The sequence below is a fragment of the Oncorhynchus mykiss genome, chromosome 24 (assembly GCF_057628025.1).
Source record: "Oncorhynchus mykiss isolate SJ-2025 chromosome 24, ASM5762802v1, whole genome shotgun sequence".
In the NCBI taxonomy this organism is placed as follows: Eukaryota; Metazoa; Chordata; class Actinopteri; order Salmoniformes; family Salmonidae; genus Oncorhynchus; species Oncorhynchus mykiss.
The window spans coordinates 42412770-42432707 of NC_143045.1; the positions used below are offsets into that span (position 1 = coordinate 42412770).

Below are 19938 nucleotides of genomic sequence, written 5' to 3' on the forward strand. Positions count from 1 at the left end.
AGTCTGCAAAAGACCTGAGACTGGGACGGAGATTTGTCTTCCAACAAGACAATGATCCAAAACATAAAGCAAAATCTACAATGGAATGGTTCAAAAATAAACATATCCAGGTGTTAGAATGGCCAAGTCAAAGTCCAGACCTGAATCCAATCGAGAATCTGTGGAAAGAACTGAAAACTGCTGTTCACAAATGCTCTCCATCCAACCTCACTGAGCTCGATCTGTTTTGCAAGGAGGAATGGGGAAAATGTCAGTCTCTCGATGTGCAAAACTGATAGAGACATACCCCAAGCGACTTACAGCTGTAATCGCAGCAAAAGGTGGTGCTACAAAGTATTAACTTAAGGGGGCTGAATAATTTTGCACGCCCAATTTTTCAGTTTTTGATTTGTTAAAAAAGTTTGAAATATCCAATAAATGTCGTTCCACTTCATGATTGTGTCCCACTTGATGTTGATTCTTCACAAAAAATACAGTTTTATATCTTTATGTTTGAAGCCTGAAATGTGGCAAAAGGTCGCAAAGTTCAAGAGGGCCGAATACTTTCGCAAGGCACTGTATGATTAAGATGGCTATGGTTGGGAAAGCGATGATTAAGATGGTTATGGTTGGGATAGCTATGGTTGGGATAACAATGGTTGGGATAGCTATGATGAAGATGACTATGGTTGGGATAGCTATGGTTGGGATAGCTATGGTTGGGATAGCTATGATTACGATGGCTATGGTTGTGATAGCTAGGGTTGGGATAGCTATGGTTGGGATAGCTATGGTTGGGATAGCTATGGTTGGGATAGCTATGGGGGGTGAAACAAAGATTCTTACGCCAAGTCGAAGTCCGGGGTCGGCTTGCATCTGACAGGGTTATAATACATGTTAATAAAAATGTTAACCACCAACATTTTTATTAATTTTTGTATTTTTTGACATCTGTCCCCTGGCGTCCTAAAATATTAGTTGGATTTCAAGTGTCACGGCTTTCTCTCAAACTGCTGTGCATCTGTGGTAGCAGGAAGGAGATGAGGTGCAGAGTCAGACAGACAGACAGGCAGACAGACAGACAGACAGACAGACAGACAGACAGACAGACAGACAGACAGACAGACAGACAGACAGACAGACAGACAGACAGACAGACAGACAGACAGAAAGGGAGACAGACAGAAAGGGAGACAGACAGACAGTCAGAGTCAGTCATACAGACAGTCAGAGACAGACAGACAGACAGACAGACAGACAGACAGACAGACAGACAGACAGACAGACAGACAGACAGACAGATAGTCGTCAGGCACACAGTCAGTCAGTCAGACAGACAGACAGACAGACAGACAGTCAGAGACAGACAGACAAGCAGACAGGCAGACAGGCAGACAGGCAGACAGGCAGACAGACTATCTACTATCTACTATCTAGTCCGTGCCATTCTAGGACCTACAGGTTGTATCGCTTGTACTGCAGTATTTCACTAGTTGATCGTGTCAGCTCCACTCTCCTAGTCATTCTCTATGGTCACACACATCCCATTCTCTAATCACTAGTGCAAAGAGCAGGACATAGGCAGGTAGCCTGCAGGTAGGTATTTGTGTACTTTACCGGATGATTAGGTCCTTTAATATTCCATGTTATGGATGACAACAGAGGGGAACAAACAGACCTGGATACCAGGCTGAAGGGCATGGGTTTATAGAGTCAGCCAGCCTGTCTATGTGTGTGTGTATGAGCAAGAGAAAGAAATACAGAGAGAAAAAACTCCTACATACTTCTACATACCCCTACATACTCCTACATACTACTACATACCCCTACATACTCATACATACTCCTACATACTACTACATACTCCTACATACTACTACATACTACTACATACTCCTACATACCCCTACATACTCCGACATACTCCTACATACTCCTGCATACTCCTACCCCTACATACTCCTACAAACTACTATATACTCCTACATAGCCCTACATACTCATACATACTACTACATACTACTACATACACCTACATACCCCTATACTACTACATACTCCTATATACCCCTACATACCCCTACATACTCCTACATACCCCTAAAATACCCCTACATACTCCTAAATACTCCTACATACTCCTACATACCCCTACATACTCCTACATACACCTACATACTACTACATACTCCTACATACCCCGACATACCCCTACATACTCCTACATACTCCTACATACCCCTAAATACCCCTACATACTCCTACATACCCCTACATACTCCTACATACCCCTACATACCCCTACATACTCCTACATACCCCTACATACCCATACATACTCCTACATACTCCTACATACCCCTACATACACCTACATACTCATACATACTCCTACATACTCCTACATACCCCTACATACCCCTACATACCCCTACATACTCCTACATACTCCTACATACCCCTACATACTCCTACATACTCCTACACACTCCTACATACCCCTACATACTCCTACATGCTCCTACATACTCCTACATACCCCTACATACCCCTACAAACCCCTACATACTCCTACATACTCCTACATACCCCTACATACTCCTACATACCCCTACATACCCCTACATACCCCTACATACATCTACATACTCCTACATACCCCTACATACCCCTACATACACCTACATACTCCTACATACCCCTACATACCCCTACATACACCTACATACTACTACATACCCCTACATACCCCTATATACCCCTACATACACCTACATACTCCTACATACCCCTACATACCCCTAAATACCCCTACATACACCTACATACTACTACATACTACTACATACCCCTACATACTCCTACATACACCTACATACCACTAAATACTCCTACATACTCCTACATACCCCTACATACTCCTACATACTACTACATACTCCTACATACTCCTACATACTCCTACATACTACTACATACTACTAAATACTCCCACATACCCCTACATACTCCTACATACTACTACATACTCCTACATACTCCTACATACTACTACATACTCCTACATACCCCTACATACTCCTACATACTCCTACATACCCCTGCATACCCCTACATACCCCTACATACACCTACATACCCCTACATACCCCTACATACCCCTACATACACCTACATACTACTACATACTACTACATACCCCTACATACTCCTACATACACCTACATACCACTAAATACTCCTACATACTCCTACATACCCCTACATACTCCTACATACTACTACATACTCCTACATACTCCTACATACTCCTACATACTCCTACATACTCCTACATACTCCTACATACCCCTACATACACCTACATACTACTACATACCCCTACATAACCCTACATACACCTACATACTACTACATACTACTACATACCCCTACATACTCCTACATACACCTACATACACCTACATACCACTAAATACTCCTACATACTCCTACATACCCCTACATACTCCTACATACTACTACATACTCCTACATACTCCTACATACTCCTACATACTCCTACATACACCTACATACTCCTACATACTACTACATACTACTACATACTCCTACATACTCCTACATACCCCTACATACTACTACATACTACTACATACTCCTACATACTCCTACATACTACTACATACCCCTTCATACTACTACATTCTCCTACATACTCCTACATACTCCTACATACCCCTACGTACCCCTACATACTCCTACATACTACTACATACTCCTACATACTCCTACATACTCCTACATACCCCTACATACCCCTACATACTCCTACATACTCCTATATACTCCTACATACTACTACATACACCTACATACCCTACATACTCCTACATACTACTACTTACTCCTACATACACCTACATACCACTACATACCCCTACATACTCCTACATACTACTACATACTACTACATACTCCTACATACTCCTACATACCACTACATACTCCTACATACTACTACATACTCCTACATACACCTAAATACACCTACATACCACTACATACCCCTACATACTCCTACATTCCCATACATACCCCTACATACCCCTACATACTCCTACATACCCCTACATACTCCTACATTCCCCTACATACTCCTACATACTACTACATACTCCTACATACTCTTACATTCCCCTACATACTCCTACATACTCCTACATACTCCTACATTCCCCTACATACTACTACATACTCCTACATACACCTACATACTCCTACATTCCCCTACATACTACGACATACTCCTACATACCCCTACATACCCCTACATACTCCTACATACACCTACATACTCCTACATACCACTACATACCCCTACATACTCCTACATACTCCTACATACCCCTACATACCCCTACATACTCCTACATACTCCTACATACACCTACATACTCCTACATACTCCTACATTCCTCTACATACTACTACATACTCCTACATACCCCTACATACTCCTACATACCCCTACATACACCTACATACTCCTACATACCACTACATACCCCTACCTACTCCTACATACTCCTACATACTCCTACATACCCCTACATACTCCTACATACACCTACATACTCCTACATACCACTACATACCCCTACATACTCCTACATACTCCTACATACCCCTACATACCCCTACATACTCCTACATACTCCTACATACACCTACATACTCCTACATTCCCCTACATACTACTACATACTCCTACATACCCCTACATACCCCTACATACTCCTACATACTCCTACATACTCCTACATACCCCTACATACCCCTACATACCCCTACATACCACTAAATACTCCTACATACTCCTACATACCCCTACATACTCCTACATACTACTACATACTCCTACATACTCCTACATACTCCTACATACTCCTACATACTCCTACATACTCCTACATACCCCTACATACACCTACATACTACTACATACCCCTACATAACCCTACATACACCTACATACTACTACATACTACTACATACCCCTACATACTCCTACATACACCTACATACACCTACATACCACTAAATACTCCTACATACTCCTACATACCCCTACATACTCCTACATACTACTACATACTCCTACATACTCCTACATACTCCTACATACTCCTACATACACCTACATACTCCTACATACTACTACATACTACTACATACTCCTACATACTCCTACATACCCCTACATACTACTACATACTACTACATACTCCTACATACTCCTACATACTACTACATACCCCTTCATACTACTACATTCTCCTACATACTCCTACATACTCCTACATACCCCTACGTACCCCTACATACTCCTACATACTACTACATACTCCTACATACTCCTACATACTCCTACATACCCCTACATACCCCTACATACTCCTACATACTCCTACATACTCCTACATACTACTACATACACCTACATACCCTACATACTCCTACATACTACTACTTACTCCTACATACACCTACATACCACTACATACCCCTACATACTCCTACATACTACTACATACTACTACATACTCCTACATACTCCTACATACCACTACATACTCCTACATACTACTACATACTCCTACATACACCTAAATACACCTACATACCACTACATACCCCTACATACTCCTACATTCCCATACATACCCCTACATACCCCTACATACTCCTACATACCCCTACATACTCCTACATTCCCCTACATACTCCTACATACTACTACATACTCCTACATACTCTTACATTCCCCTACATACTCCTACATACTCCTACATTCCCCTACATACTACTACATACTCCTACATACACCTACATACTCCTACATTCCCCTACATACTACGACATACTCCTACATACCCCTACATACCCCTACATACTCCTACATACACCTACATACTCCTACATACCACTACATACCCCTACATACTCCTACATACTCCTACATACCCCTACATACCCCTACATACTCCTACATACTCCTACATACACCTACATACTCCTACATACTCCTACATTCCTCTACATACTACTACATACTCCTACATACCCCTACATACTCCTACATACCCCTACATACACCTACATACTCCTACATACCACTACATACCCCTACCTACTCCTACATACTCCTACATACTCCTACATACCCCTACATACTCCTACATACACCTACATACTCCTACATACCACTACATACCCCTACATACTCCTACATACTCCTACATACCCCTACATACCCCTACATACTCCTACATACTCCTACATACACCTACATACTCCTACATTCCCCTACATACTACTACATACTCCTACATACCCCTACATACCCCTACATACTCCTACATACTCCTACATACTCCTACATACCCCTACATACCCCTACATACCCCTACATACTCCTACATACACCTACATACTCCTACATACCCCTACATACTCATACATACTCCTACATACCCCTACATACCCCTACATACTACTACATACTCCTACATACACCTACATACCCCTACATACCCCTACATACTCCTACATACCCCTACATACTACTACATACTCCTACATACCACTACATACCACTACATACCCCTACATACCCCTACATACTCCTACATACCCCTACATACCACTACATACCACTACATACCCCTACATACTACTACATACTCCTACATACCACTACATACCACTACATACCCCTACATACTCCTACATTCCCCTACATACTACTATGGTAGGGGTATGTAGGAATAGGAGATCCAAACGAAGTCTACGTGAGGGGGGAGATCCAAACGAAGTCTACGTGAGGGGTGAGGTCCAAACGAAGTCTACGTGAGGGGGGGGGGGGGGAATGGAGATCCAAACAAAGTCTACGTGAGGGGGGAGATCCAAACGAAGTCTACGTGAGGGGGGAGATCCAAACGAAGTCTACGTGGGGGGGGGGGGGGGGGAGAAATGGAGATCCAAACGAAGTCTACGTGGGGGGGGGGGAATGGAGATCCAAACGAAGTCTAGGGGGGGGGGGTGGAAATGGAGATCCAAACTAAGTCTACGGGGGGATGGAGATCCAAACGAAGTCTACGTGGGGGACGACGACAGAGTCCAAATTAGGATCGTAGATGGTTCTGAAATAGAATGTTCATCTAAACTGGGATCTCGAAATTCACTGTAAGTAACATTTGCAGAATTAGCTAAAGACCCATTCACACCAGATGTATTAGTAGTAATGGCGTGGGTTTAAGACTAAGGGTTGTTTAACTCATCCATTCATATATCAAACCTCTACAAGGAATAACCTGATCAATTAACAGGTGTATCCCCCAGTTGTGAATGTGACTTGTGGCCAGCAAGCTCATTTAAATATTTCACAATAGAAGGAAACTAGCTTTCTATATGATTACTGTGAACAATGTGCACGAAACCATTTCTACAAACTGTCAAACATGTGTAAATCGTATCTAGAGAGTAATCTACTGTAGCTAGCTGATTCTACTACAGTAATCTACTGTAGCTAGCTGATTCTACTACAGTCATCCACTGTAGCTAGCTGATTCTACTACAGTCATCCACTGTAGCTAGCTGATTCTACTATAGTAATCTACTGTAGCTAGCGGATTCTACTACAGTCATCCACTGTAGCTAGCTGATTGTACTATCTAGGGCGTGATCTGCGTCTACTCTGGGCTGCTCCAGGCAGGAGACGAGGCAGAAACAAGCTGGCAAAGAGCAGGCCACGCAACAGGGCCCAGGCGAGGTGGGAACCAGCCAGAAAACACCAAAATCATTTCATTAAATAAAATAAAACTCAAATAAATAAATGAATACATACTTTACAACTCTGCAGGGACCATGAGGGGAAAAAGTTCACAAGATTAGTTGGACAGAAAGTCGACATTTAAAGAACGAGTATTGCAGTGCTACTCCCGACATTTAGACGCAAGGAAAAAATAAGGTATATTCTAGGGCGTAGAGGATCACTAAATACTGCCCCTACTTGTTCATGCACCAGAGTTGAGTTATTTTGCATGAATGAAACTATCAGTGCACGTGACAATGCTCAGAACATATCCTCAGTGAATCTTAATGCTTTTCAGAATTAAATAGTATTCATCTATGTGTGGGAGTGGTCTGAGTGGGGAGGGGAAAACTGACAACTAGCTGTTATTGGAAGAGAGATTTGGAACTCTCTTTCTTATTGGTCTACTAACTAATTTACCACCCGGTGATGTCACCAGCCAGGCCAAAACTCCATCCCACCAAAACAAACAAGACGTTTCAGGTGGTCTTTCCAAACAGCTCTTACACTACAAGAGTATTGTCATCATTTTTCACAATTTCACAATATTATTTCAATATTTATATTTTTTTTATAAAAACACAGGAATATCACACTTTTGACTGCATTGGGCCTTTAATACATAGTGAGTAATTACCGATGAGACTTTGTCAATTAGATGCATACATTTCCTGTTTACCCTGACAGAGCTTGAATGTGAGTGAAAACATTCATGAGTGTCTGGTAGGTAATAAAGCTATCGTTCTAAAAAATAAACTACCACACGGCAGATTTGTTTGTTTACCTGAGCCAGCTTCATCATCATGTGAGCAAAGACGTGCAGGAAGCCAACCACAGCGTCCCACAACCTGCTGTGGGCCAAAGACTGCTGGTTCCCCGTACATGGACCCTGAGAGGGTGGGGAAGGAGGGAGGGAGGGAGGGAGGGAGGGAGGGAGGGAGGGAAAGGGAGAGAAAGAGAGAAAGGAGAGAGAGAGAGAAAGAGAGAGAGAAGGGAGAGAGAGAGAAAGAGAGAGAGAGAGAAAGAGAGAGAGAAGGGAGAGAGAGAGAAAGAGAGAGAGAAAGAGAGAAGGGAGAGAGAAAGAAAGAGAGAAGAGAGAGAAAGAGAGAGAGAAGAGAGAGAGAGAAAGAGAGAGAGAGAGAAAGAGAGACAGAAAGAGAGAAGGGAGAGAGAGAGAGAGAGAAAGAGAGAGAAGGGAGAGAGAGAGAGAAAGAGAGAGAGAGAGAAAGAGAGAGAGAAGGGAGAGAGAGAGAAAGAGAGAGAAGGGAGAGAGAGAGAGAGAAGGGAGAGAGAGAGAAGGGAGAGAGAAAGAGAAAGAGAGAGAAAGAACGAGGGAGAAGGGAGAGAGAGAGTGAAAAAGGGAGCAAGAAAGGATATAGAGAGAGAGGAGAAAGAGAGTAGAGAGAGGAGAGAAAGATAGTAGAGAGAGAGAGGAGAAAGAGAGGAGAAAGAGAGTAGAGAGAGGTTATTTTGATTAATTGATGAATGCTAATTAGCATTTTCTATGGAGGAATAGCAACAACAACAAAAAGCCCAGGAGCTTGATGGACACTCCCTGACTACTGTAGGAGGTGTAATCCACCAGGACACCCTTACCTGGATATACTCAGTCAGACTGTTGAACACTTGTTTAGCCACAATCATGGCCTTGGAGAAGTTCCTCTTTCCTGGCTCGTCTATGATGTCCTTCCCAGAGTAGTACCAGTAGAAATCACTGATAGACTCCTACAGAGGACCACAGAGAGAAGGGAAGGGGTCAAAGGTGACACAGGAAGAGAGAAAGTGACACAGAGATACAGACATAGAGATACAGACATAGAGAGACAGAGAGAGAGAGAGGGAGAGAGAGAGAGAGAGAGATAGAGAGACAGACAGACAGACAGACAGACAGACAGACAGACAGACAGACAGACAGAGAAAGAGAGATAGAAAGGAGGGGGGAGAGAGAGAGAGAGAGAGAGAGAGAGAGAGAGAGATACACACATGGACCTTTGCATGTTCTGTTTTGTCTCTTGTAAAAAAAAAAAATAGCAGCCTTTCCTTTCTCAGGAAGGAGATCATGATCTCTCTCTTTCTAGGGTTGCTGATAGAGAGAAAGATGATTATAATTAGAGACAGAACTGTTGCAGGAGCTATTCAGCAGTTTTACCTGCAGACGGAGCAGGTAGTCCACAGTGCAGATGATGATGTTGATGGTGGTGGTGCTGCCAGTCTGGGTACGCAGGTAGTTCTGGAAATCTGCTCAGAGACGAAGATAACAGGATCACACCAGGTGTATCTTTGACAGAGATAACAGGATCACACCAGGTGTAGCTTTGACAGAGATAACAGGATCACACCAGGTGTAGCTTTGACAGAGATAACAGGATCACACCAGGTGTAGCTTTGACAGAGATAACAGGATCACACCAGGTGTAGCTTTGACAGAGATAACAGGATCACACCAGGTGTAGCTTGGGAAGAGATAACAGATTCAGACCAGGTGTAGCTTTGACAGAGATAACAGGATCAGACCAGGTGCAGCTTTGACAGAGATAACATGATCAGACCAGGTGTAGCTTTGACAGAGATAACAGGATCAGACCAGGTGTAGCTTGGTCAGAGATAACAGGATCACACCAGGTGTAGCTTTGACAGAGATAACAGGATCAGACCAGGTGTAGCTTGGGAGAGATAACAGGATCACACCAGGTGTAGCTTGGGAAGAGATAACAGGACCACACCAGGTGTAGCTTTGACAGAAATAACAGGATCACACCAGGTGTAGCTTTGACAGAGATAACAGGATCAGACCAGGTGTAGCTTGGGAAGAGATAACAGGATCACACCAGGTGTAGCTTTGACAGAGATAACAGGATCAGACCAGGTGCAGCTTTGACAGAGATAACAGGATCACACCAGATGTAGCCTGGGAAGAGATAACAGATTCAGACCAGGTGTAGCTTTGACAGAGATAACAGGATCAGACCAGGTGCAGCTTTGACAGAGATAACAGGATCAGACCAGGTGTAGCTTTGACAGAGATAACAGGATCACACCAGGTGTAGCTTGGTCAGAGATAACAGGATCACACCAGGTGTAGCTTTGACAGAGATAACAGGATCACACCAGGTGAAGCTTTGACAGAGATAACAGGATCAGACCAGGTGCAGCTTTGACAGAGATAACATGATCAGACCAGGTGTAGCTTTGACAGAGATAACAGGATCACACCAGGTGTAGCTTGGTCAGAGATAACAGGATCACACCAGGTGTAGCTTTGACAGAGATAACAGGATCACACCAGGTGTAGCTTGGACAGAGATAACAGGATCACACCAGGTGTAGCTTGGGCAGAGATAACAGGATCACACCAGGTGTAGCTTGGACAGAGATAACAGGATCACACCAGGTGTGGCCTGGGAAGAGATAACAGATTCAGACCAGGTGTAGCTTTGACAGAGATAACAGGATCAGACCAGGTGCAGCTTTGACAGAGATAACAGGATCAGACCAGGTGTAGCTTTGACAGAGATAACAGGATCACACCAGGTGTAGCTTGGTCAGAGATAACAGGATCACACCAGGTGTAGCTTTGACAGAGATAACAGGATCACACCAGGTGAAGCTTTGACAGAGATAACAGGATCAGACCAGGTGCAGCTTTGACAGAGATAACATGATCAGACCAGGTGTAGCTTTGACAGAGATAACAGGATCACACCAGGTGTGGCTTGGGCAGAGATAACAGGATCACACCAGGTGTAGCTTTGACAGAGATAACAGGATCACACCAGGTGTGGCTTGGGCAGAGATAACAGGATCACACCAGGTGTAGCTTGGGCAGAGATAACAGGATCACACCAGGTGTGGCTTGGGCAGAGATAACAGGATCACACCAGGTGTAGCTTGGGCTCTGGTCAAACCTAGTGTACTATTTTTATTTGCATTTGAGATGCAGATTTAAGATCTGGGCATACCTGTTTAGATTGTCATGTGACGGCACATTGAAACGTGTCACTCACCATTGTTGTGTCCCTCACAGAGCAGCTGCAGGAAGCGGAACAGGTCACAGGTAAACTCATCATCCGCCATCACCTTCTCATCTGGCCACAGGAACACAACAGGGGGTCAACTGGCAGTCAACAGGGGGTCAACTGGCAGTCAACAGGGTTTGTCAACAGGGGGTCAACTGGCAGTCAACAGGGGGTCAACAGGGGGTCAACAGGGGGTCAACTGGGGTCAACAGGAGGTCAACAGGGGGTCAACAGGAGGTCAACAGGGGGTCAACAGGGGGTCAACAGGAGGTCAACAGGAGGTCAACTGGCAGTCAACAAGGGGTCAACAGGGGGTCAACAGGAGGTCAACAGGAGGTCAACAGGGGGTTAACAGGAGGTCAACGGGGGGTCAAAAGGGGGTCAACAGGATGAGCGTGTTGTTGTTTGTTTATAAGTGTATTGGAGTGTGTAAATACAGTGTCGATTGTTGTTTGACTGAGAAAGCAAGGATGAATAAGAAGAGTTTAAAATGAAGGATTAGGCCTGGTAACAATATGTGTGTTTGTGTGTGTGTGTGTGTGTGTGTGTGTGTGTATGGGTAAGTATAACCACAGTATCAATCTCGACCCTCGTTAGCAGGTTAGTAGCTAAACCACAAAGACCTCAGACAGATCGTCCGTTAGTCCCTGTCCACTGGCCAGCGGACAGACGGACGGCAGATGGAGAAAGGGAGGAGTCAGACAGGAGGAAAGAGAGGAGGCAGTCAGGGGGAGGAGCCAGACAGGGGGAAAGGGAGGAGCCCATCAGGAGGAAAGGGAGGTGCCAGACAGGGAGAGGAGCCATATGTGGGGAAAGGGAGGAGCCAGTCAGGAGGAAGGGGAGGGGCCAGTCAGGAGGAAAGGGAGGAGGAGCCAGATAGGGTGAGGAGCCATATATGGGGAAAGGGAGGAGCCTGTTAGGGGGCAAAGCCTTATAGGGGGAGGAGCCAGAGCCTTCCAGCCTTCAATACTATAGTACTGAGCACAGCTTTGGTTTTATCTGCTCCCTACTCAACACACACACACACACACACACACACACACACACACACACACACACACACACACACACACACACACACACACACACTCTTCATACAGAGAGCACAGGAACTTGGCCAACAACCAGGGATTTAAACACACACACGTCAACCATCAATAATGTGACATTGAAATGGTCATGACAGTGGAGAGGACAGAGAATGATGTGACATTGAAATGGTCGTGACAGTGGAGAGGACAGAGAATGATGTGACATTGATAGAGTTTTCACAGAGGACAACATCATCTTCTGTGACAGAGATAGAGATAGGGGGAACACAGATATACAGAGAACAAATCGAAGAGAATACCTCTCTGTATCAAACACAAAGTCACACAGTCATGCAATACAGATCTACTGAACTCCACAAACTCCAGTGAGTGTGTGTGTGTTGGTGTGTGGTGGAAAGACAAGGGAACCAAATCACATGTACTGGAGACAGAAGCAGGGGGTACAGTGGCTTGCGAAAGTATTCACCCCCCCTCCCTTGCCATTTTTCCTATTTTGTTGCCTTACCGTCTGGAATTAAAAATAAAAAAATTGGGGGAGAGGTTGTATCATTTGATTTACACAACATGCCTACCACTTTGAAGATGCAAAATATTTTGTATTGTGAAACAAACAAGAAATAAGACACAGAAAACTGAAAACTTGAGTGTGCATAACTATTCACCCCCCCCCAAAGTCAATACTTTGTAGAGCCACCTTTTGCAGCAATTACAGCTGCAAGTCTCTTTGTCCATTCTTCAAGGCAAAACTGCTCCAGCTCCTTCAAGTTGGATGGGTTCTGCTGGTGTACAGCGATCTTTAAGTCATACCACAGATTCTCAATTGGATTGAGTTCTGGGCTTTGACTAGGCCATACCAAAACATTTAAATGTTTCCCCTTAAACCACTCGAGTGTTGCTGCTTTAGCAGTATGCTTACGGTCATTGTCCTGCTGGAAGGTGAACATCCGTCCCAGTCTCAAATCTCTGGAAGACTGAAACAGGTTTCCCTCAAGAATTTCCCTGTATTTAGCGCCATCCATCATTCCTTCAATTCTGACCAGTTTCCCACCCAGTCCCTGCCGATGAAAAACTTCCCCACAGCATGATGCTGCCACCACCATGTTTAACTGCGGGGATGGTGTTCTCGGGGTGATGCGAGGTGTAGGGTTTGCGCCAGACAGCATTTTTCTTGATGGCCAAAAGGTCAATTTTAATCTCATCTGACCAGAGTACCTTCTTCCATATGTTTGGGGAGTCTCCCACATGCCTTTTGGCTGAACACCAAACATGTTTGCTTATTTTTTTCTTTAAGCAATGGCTTTTTCTCTGGCCACTCTTCCATAAAGCCCAGCTCTGTGGAGTGTACGGCTTAAAGTGGTCCTATGGACAGATCCTCCAATCTCCGCTGTGGAGCTTTGCAGCTCCTTCAGGGTTATCTTTGGTCTCTTTGTTGCCTCTGTTTAATGCCCTCCTTTGCATGGTCTGTGAGTTTTGGTGGGCAGCCCTCTCTTGGCAGGTTTGTTGTGGTGCCATATTCTTTCCATGTTTTAATAATGGATTTAATGGTGCTCCGTGGGATGTTCAAAGTTGCTGATATTTTTTTATAACCCAACCTTGATCTGTACTTCTCCACAACTTTGTCCCTGACCTGTTTGGTGAGCTCCTTAGTCTTCATGGAGCCCCTTGCTGAGTGGTGTTGCAGACTCTGGGGGCCTTTCAGAACAGGTGTATATATACTGAGATCATGTGACAGATCATGTGACACTTAGATTGCACACAGGTGGACTTTATTTAACTAATTCTGTGACTTCTGAAGGTAATTGGTTGCACCAGATCTTATTTAGGGGCTTCATAGCAAAGGGGATGAATACATATGCACGCACCACTTTTCCCTTTTAACATAAAAAAATATATAATAATTTAAACAAGTTGTTATTTTCATTTCACATCATCAATTTGGACTATTGTGTTTGTCCATTACATGAAATCCAAATAAACAACCATTTAAATTACAGGTTGTAAAGCAACGAAATAGGAAGAACGCTGAGGGGGAGGAGTTGACTTTTGCAAGGCACTGTTTGGGGTTTGGTTCTACACAGAGGACAGTGTGGGGGTCCCAGCTGATTCTACACAGAGGACAGTGTGGGGGTCACATCTGGTTCTACACAGAGGACAGTGTGGGGGTCCCAGCTGGTTCTACACAGAGGACAGTGTGTGTGGGGGGGGGGGGGGGGGTCCCAGCTGGTTCTACACAGAGGACAGTGTGTGTGTGGGGGGGGGGGGGGTCCCAGCTGGTTCTACACAGAGGACAGTGTGGGGGTCCCAGCTGATTCTACACAGAGGACAGTGTGGGGGTCCCAGCTGATTCTACACAGAGGACAGTGTGGGGTCACATCTGGTTCTACACAGAGGACAGTGTGGGGGTCCCAGCTGGTTCTACACAGAGGACAGTGTGTGGGGGGGGGGGGTCCCAGCTGGTTCTACACAGAGGACAGTGGGTGGGGGGGGGGGGTCCCAGCTGGTTCTACACAGAGGACAGTGTGGGGGTCCCAGCTGATTCTACACAGAGGACAGTGTGGGGGTCACATCTGGTTCTACACAGAGGACAGTGTGGGGGTCCCAGCTGGTTCTACACAGAGGACAGTGTGTGTGTGTGTGGGGGGGGGGGGTCCCAGCTGGTTCTACACAGAGGACAGTGTGGGGGTCCCAGCTGATTCTACACAGAGGACAGTGTGGGGGTCCCAGCTGATTCTACACAGAAGACAGTGTGGGGGGGGGTCACATCTGGTTCTACACAGAGGACAGTGTGGGGGTCCCAGCTGATTCTACACAGAGGACAGTGTGGGGGTCACATCTGGTTCTACACAGAGGACAGTGTGGGGGTCCCAGCTGGTTCTACACAGAGGACAGTGTGTGTGTGTGGGGGGGGGGGTCCCAGCTGGTTCTACACAGAGGACAGTGTGGGGGGGGGGGTCACATCTGGTTCTACACAGAGGACAGTGTGGGGGTCCCAGCTGGTTCTACACAGAGGACAGTGTGTGGGGGTCCCAGCTGATTCTACACAGAAGACAGTGTGGGGGGGGGGGGGGTCCCAGCTGGTTCTACACAGAGGACAGTGGGTGTGGGAGTAAAAGGTTATGGGTTCGATAGTTAAAGGGATTGTTCTACGTCTGGGAGAAAAAGGTTATGGGTTCGACAGTTAAAGGGATTGTTTGGGATTTTGGCAATGAAGCCCTTTATCTACTTCAGATGAAGTCATGGATACCATGTTTATGTCTCTGAGTGTATATTGAAGGAGGTTGCTAACTAGCGTTAGCGCAATGACTGGAATTCTAAGGAAACGTTAGTCGACTCCCTATTGCGGTTGCAATTCATTTCAGGTTTGATGAGACACATCAGCACAGTAAGAGCCTCATGGCTAGAAAGGATATGGATTTTGTCAAATTGACATTCAAAGTAGATTTTTTTTTGTTGCACTTTAGCTAACCCTAACCGTAACCATTTTCCGAACCTTAACCTAATTCTCGTAACCTTCTAGGTTCACTTTCCTAACCTGCTACGTCAATTGTCCTAACCTGCTACGTAAGTTGTCCTAACCTGCTACGTAAGTTGTCCTAACCTGCTACGTAAGTTGTCCTAACCTGCTACGAAAAGTCAAATCTGACAAAAGCTTTATATCCTTTCTAGTCAAAACCCCCCATGCAACAGTTCTCTGTGATCTCCTCTGGAGAACTTGTCAGGACAAGAAGAAAATGGAAGAACACTGTTCCACGAGTCTTGGAGTTACAGTAGATCTGTAGTACCAGGAAAAACACTCAAGGACCCCCCAAAACAGTCAAAACTTTTCAATCCCTGCTAGTGGATGGATGATGTCCTTTTACCAGGGACACTTAGAGGAAGTGACGCTATTGAATTTAACTATACTCTTTTTATCCCAAAACAACCATCTTAAGGGATCGAAAAGTTTTGTTGTTTTTTCAGTGACTCCTTGAGTGCGAAATGAAATGCGTATTATTAACTACACACACAACACAGAAAAAAGAAAGACCTAGTCAGCTTTAATAAAAGAAAACTAAAAGAAAGGACAGAAGGAGAGAGAGAGAGACAGAGAGAGAGAAGGAAAGAGACAGAGAGAGAGAAGGGAAGAGACAGAGAGAGAGAAGGAAAGAGCCTTAGAGAGAGAAGGAAAGAGAGAGAGAGAGAAAGAAGCAAAGAGACAGAGAGAGAGAGAGAGAGACAAAGAGACAGAGAGAGAGACAGAGAGAGAGAGAAACAGAGAGAGAGACAGGGAGAGAGAGAGAGAGAGACAGAGAGAGAGAGAGAGAGACAAAGAGAGAGAGAGAGAGAGAGAGACAAAGAGACAGAGAGAGAGACAGAGAGAGAGAGAGAAAAACAGAGAGAGAGACAGGGAGAGAGAGAGAGAGACAGAGAGAGAGACAGGGAGAGAGAGAGAGAGAGAGAGAGAGAGACAGAGAGAGAGAGACAGAGAGAGAGAGAGAGAGAGAGATAGAGACAGAGAGAGACAGAGAGACAGAGAGACAGAGAGAGAGAGAGAGAGAGACAGAGAGAGAGAGAGAGAGACACGTCTTATTTACCACGTTCTAGCTTCATATCTGAGAACCGTGAAAAGGTGGATGGGGGAAAGGAGGGGTATGTAAAGGGTAAAGGGCAGGGTGGAGTGGTGGTGGTGAGGAGAGGGACAAAGAGAGAGCCAAGGTGAGTCCAGTAGCTACAACAATTAAAGCCGTTGTCAGGGACGCGTGTACAGTTTCTATATAAACCGTCTTGAAGCACAGTGATTCATACAACAGCACCTTTATGAATCTCATACGGTTTCTACCTACTTTAGGACAGCCCACGAATACAGGAAATAAATACACACTAACACAAACTGTAACCGCAGTAAACACCTGTACGCAGCAGAAAGCACAGTGATTCACAGCGAGTAGCTACCCTGTAACTAGCCATGTAGCAGATCAGTTTGTGTTGTAACTAGCCATGTAGCAGATCAGTTTGTGGTGTTGCTACCCTGTAACTAGCCATGTAGCAGTTCAGTTTGTGTTGTAACTAGCCATGTAGCAGTTCAGTTTGTGTTGTAACTAGCCATGTAGCAGATCAGTTTGTGTTGTAACTAGCCATGTAGCAGATCAGTTTGTGTTGTAACTAGCCATGTAGCAGATCAGTTTGTGTTGTTTCTACCCTGTAACTAGCCATGTAGCAGATCAGTTTGTGTTGTAACTAGCCATGTAGCAGATCAGTTTGTGTTGTTTCTACCCTGTAACTAGCCATGTAGCAGATCAGTTTGTGTTGTAACTAGCCATGTAGCAGATCAGTTTGTGTTGTAACTAGCCATGTAGCAGATCAGTTTGTGTTGTAACTAGCCATGTAGCAGATCAGTTTGTGTTGTAACTAGCCATGTAGCAGATCAGTTTGTGGTGTTTCTACCCTGTAACTAGCCATGTAGCAGATCAGTTTGTGTTGTAACTAGCCATGTAGCAGATCAGTTTGTGGTGTTTCTACCCTGTAACTAGCCATGTAGCAGATCAGTTTGTGTTGTAACTAGCCATGTAGCAGATCAGTTTGTGTTGTAACTAGCCATGTAGCAGATCAGTTTGTGGTGATGCTACCCTGTAACTAGCCATGTAACAGATCAGTTTGTGTTGTTTCTACCCTGTAACTAGCCATGTAGCAGATCAGTTTGTGTTGTAACTAGCCATGTAGCAGATCAGTTTGTGGTGTTGCTACCCTGTAACTAGCCATGTAGCAGATCAGTTTGTGTTGTAACTAGCCATGTAGAAGATCCGTTTGTGTTGTAACTAGCCATGTAGCAGATCAGTTTGTGTTGTTGCTACCCTGTAACTAGCCATGTAGCAGATCAGTTTGTGTTGTTTCTACCCTGTAACTAGCCATGTAGCAGATCAGTTTGTGTTGTAACTAGCCATGTAGCAGATCAGTTTGTGTTGTTTCTACCCTGTAACTAGCCATGTAGCAGATCCGTTTGTGTTGTAACTAGCCATGTAGCAGATCAGTTTGTGTTGTAACTAGCCATGTAGCAGATCCGTTTGTGTTGTTGCTACCCTGTAACTAGCCATGTAGCAGTTCAGTTTGTGTTGTAACTAGCCATGTAGCAGATCAGTTTGTGTTGTTGCTACCCTGTAACTAGCCATGTAGCAGATCCGTTTGTGTTGTTGCTACCCTGTAACTAGCCATGTAGCAGATCAGTTTGTGTTGTTGCTACCCTGTAACTAGCCATGTAGCAGATCAGTTTGTGTTGTTGCTACCCTGTAAATAGCCATGTAGCAGATCAGTTTGTGTTGTTGCTACCCTGTAACTAGCCATGTAGCAGATCAGTTTGTGTTGTTGCTACCCTGTAACTAGCCATGTAGCAGATCAGTTTGTGTTGTTTCTACCCTGTAAATAGCCATGTAGCAGATCAGTTTGTGTTGTTGCTACCCTGTAACTAGCCATGTAGCAGATCAGTTTGTTCTGTAGCCAACTCTTCTGTGGACATCAACAGTCTGGCAGTGTAGTGAGAGGGGATGTGTTACATTGAGCTGTTCAGGTGTCAGAGCTATCCTGGTGGTGAGGTGTTATCACCATACTCACTTGATCCCTCCTCTGACACCATACCAAGCCCCTCTGCCTTGTTCTGTCTCTCAAAGGCATTCAGGTCTAGAACGCTGCCAACAAACACACATTAGAATAATTAACACACACAAACATTAGAATCATTAACACACACAAACATTAGAATCATTAACACACAACAAAAACATTAGAACCATTAACACACAACAAAAACATTAGAACCATTAACACACACACACCTTAGAATCATTAACACACAAAAACATTAGAATCATTAACACACAAACATTAGAACTATTAACACAACAAAAGAGTGATCAAATTAAGATCCTACATCTGTACAGCCAACACATTAGAGTCATTAACATCTAATGCATGTTAATTATTTGCAGGAAGCACAGATGATAACATGGATTTTAATGATAGCTGATGAGAGATTTGAGTCTAG

General features: G+C 44.5%; 1 protein-coding gene across 5 annotated transcripts in view; it reads right to left on the bottom strand.

Annotated features, from left to right (window-relative positions):
- ryr1b (ryanodine receptor 1b (skeletal)) overlaps window positions 1–19938 on the bottom strand; it is a 249345-nt gene that overhangs the window by 42370 nt on the left and 187037 nt on the right. For 4 of the 5 annotated variants that reach the window (XM_090218991.1, XM_090218990.1, XM_090218989.1 and 1 more), the window contains 5 exons: window positions 19509–19582; window positions 11860–11940; window positions 10005–10093; window positions 9452–9580; window positions 8640–8744 (listed from right to left, as the gene is read on the bottom strand). In XM_090218991.1, coding sequence (XP_090075117.1) covers window positions 8640–8744; window positions 9452–9580; window positions 10005–10093; window positions 11860–11940; window positions 19509–19582 — 478 coding nt within the window. Of the gene's footprint in view, window positions 1–825; window positions 856–8639; window positions 8745–9451; window positions 9581–10004; window positions 10094–11859; window positions 11941–17497; window positions 17516–19508; window positions 19583–19938 lie in introns of all 5 variants that reach the window. The other variant, XM_090218993.1, reaches the window with a different exon arrangement.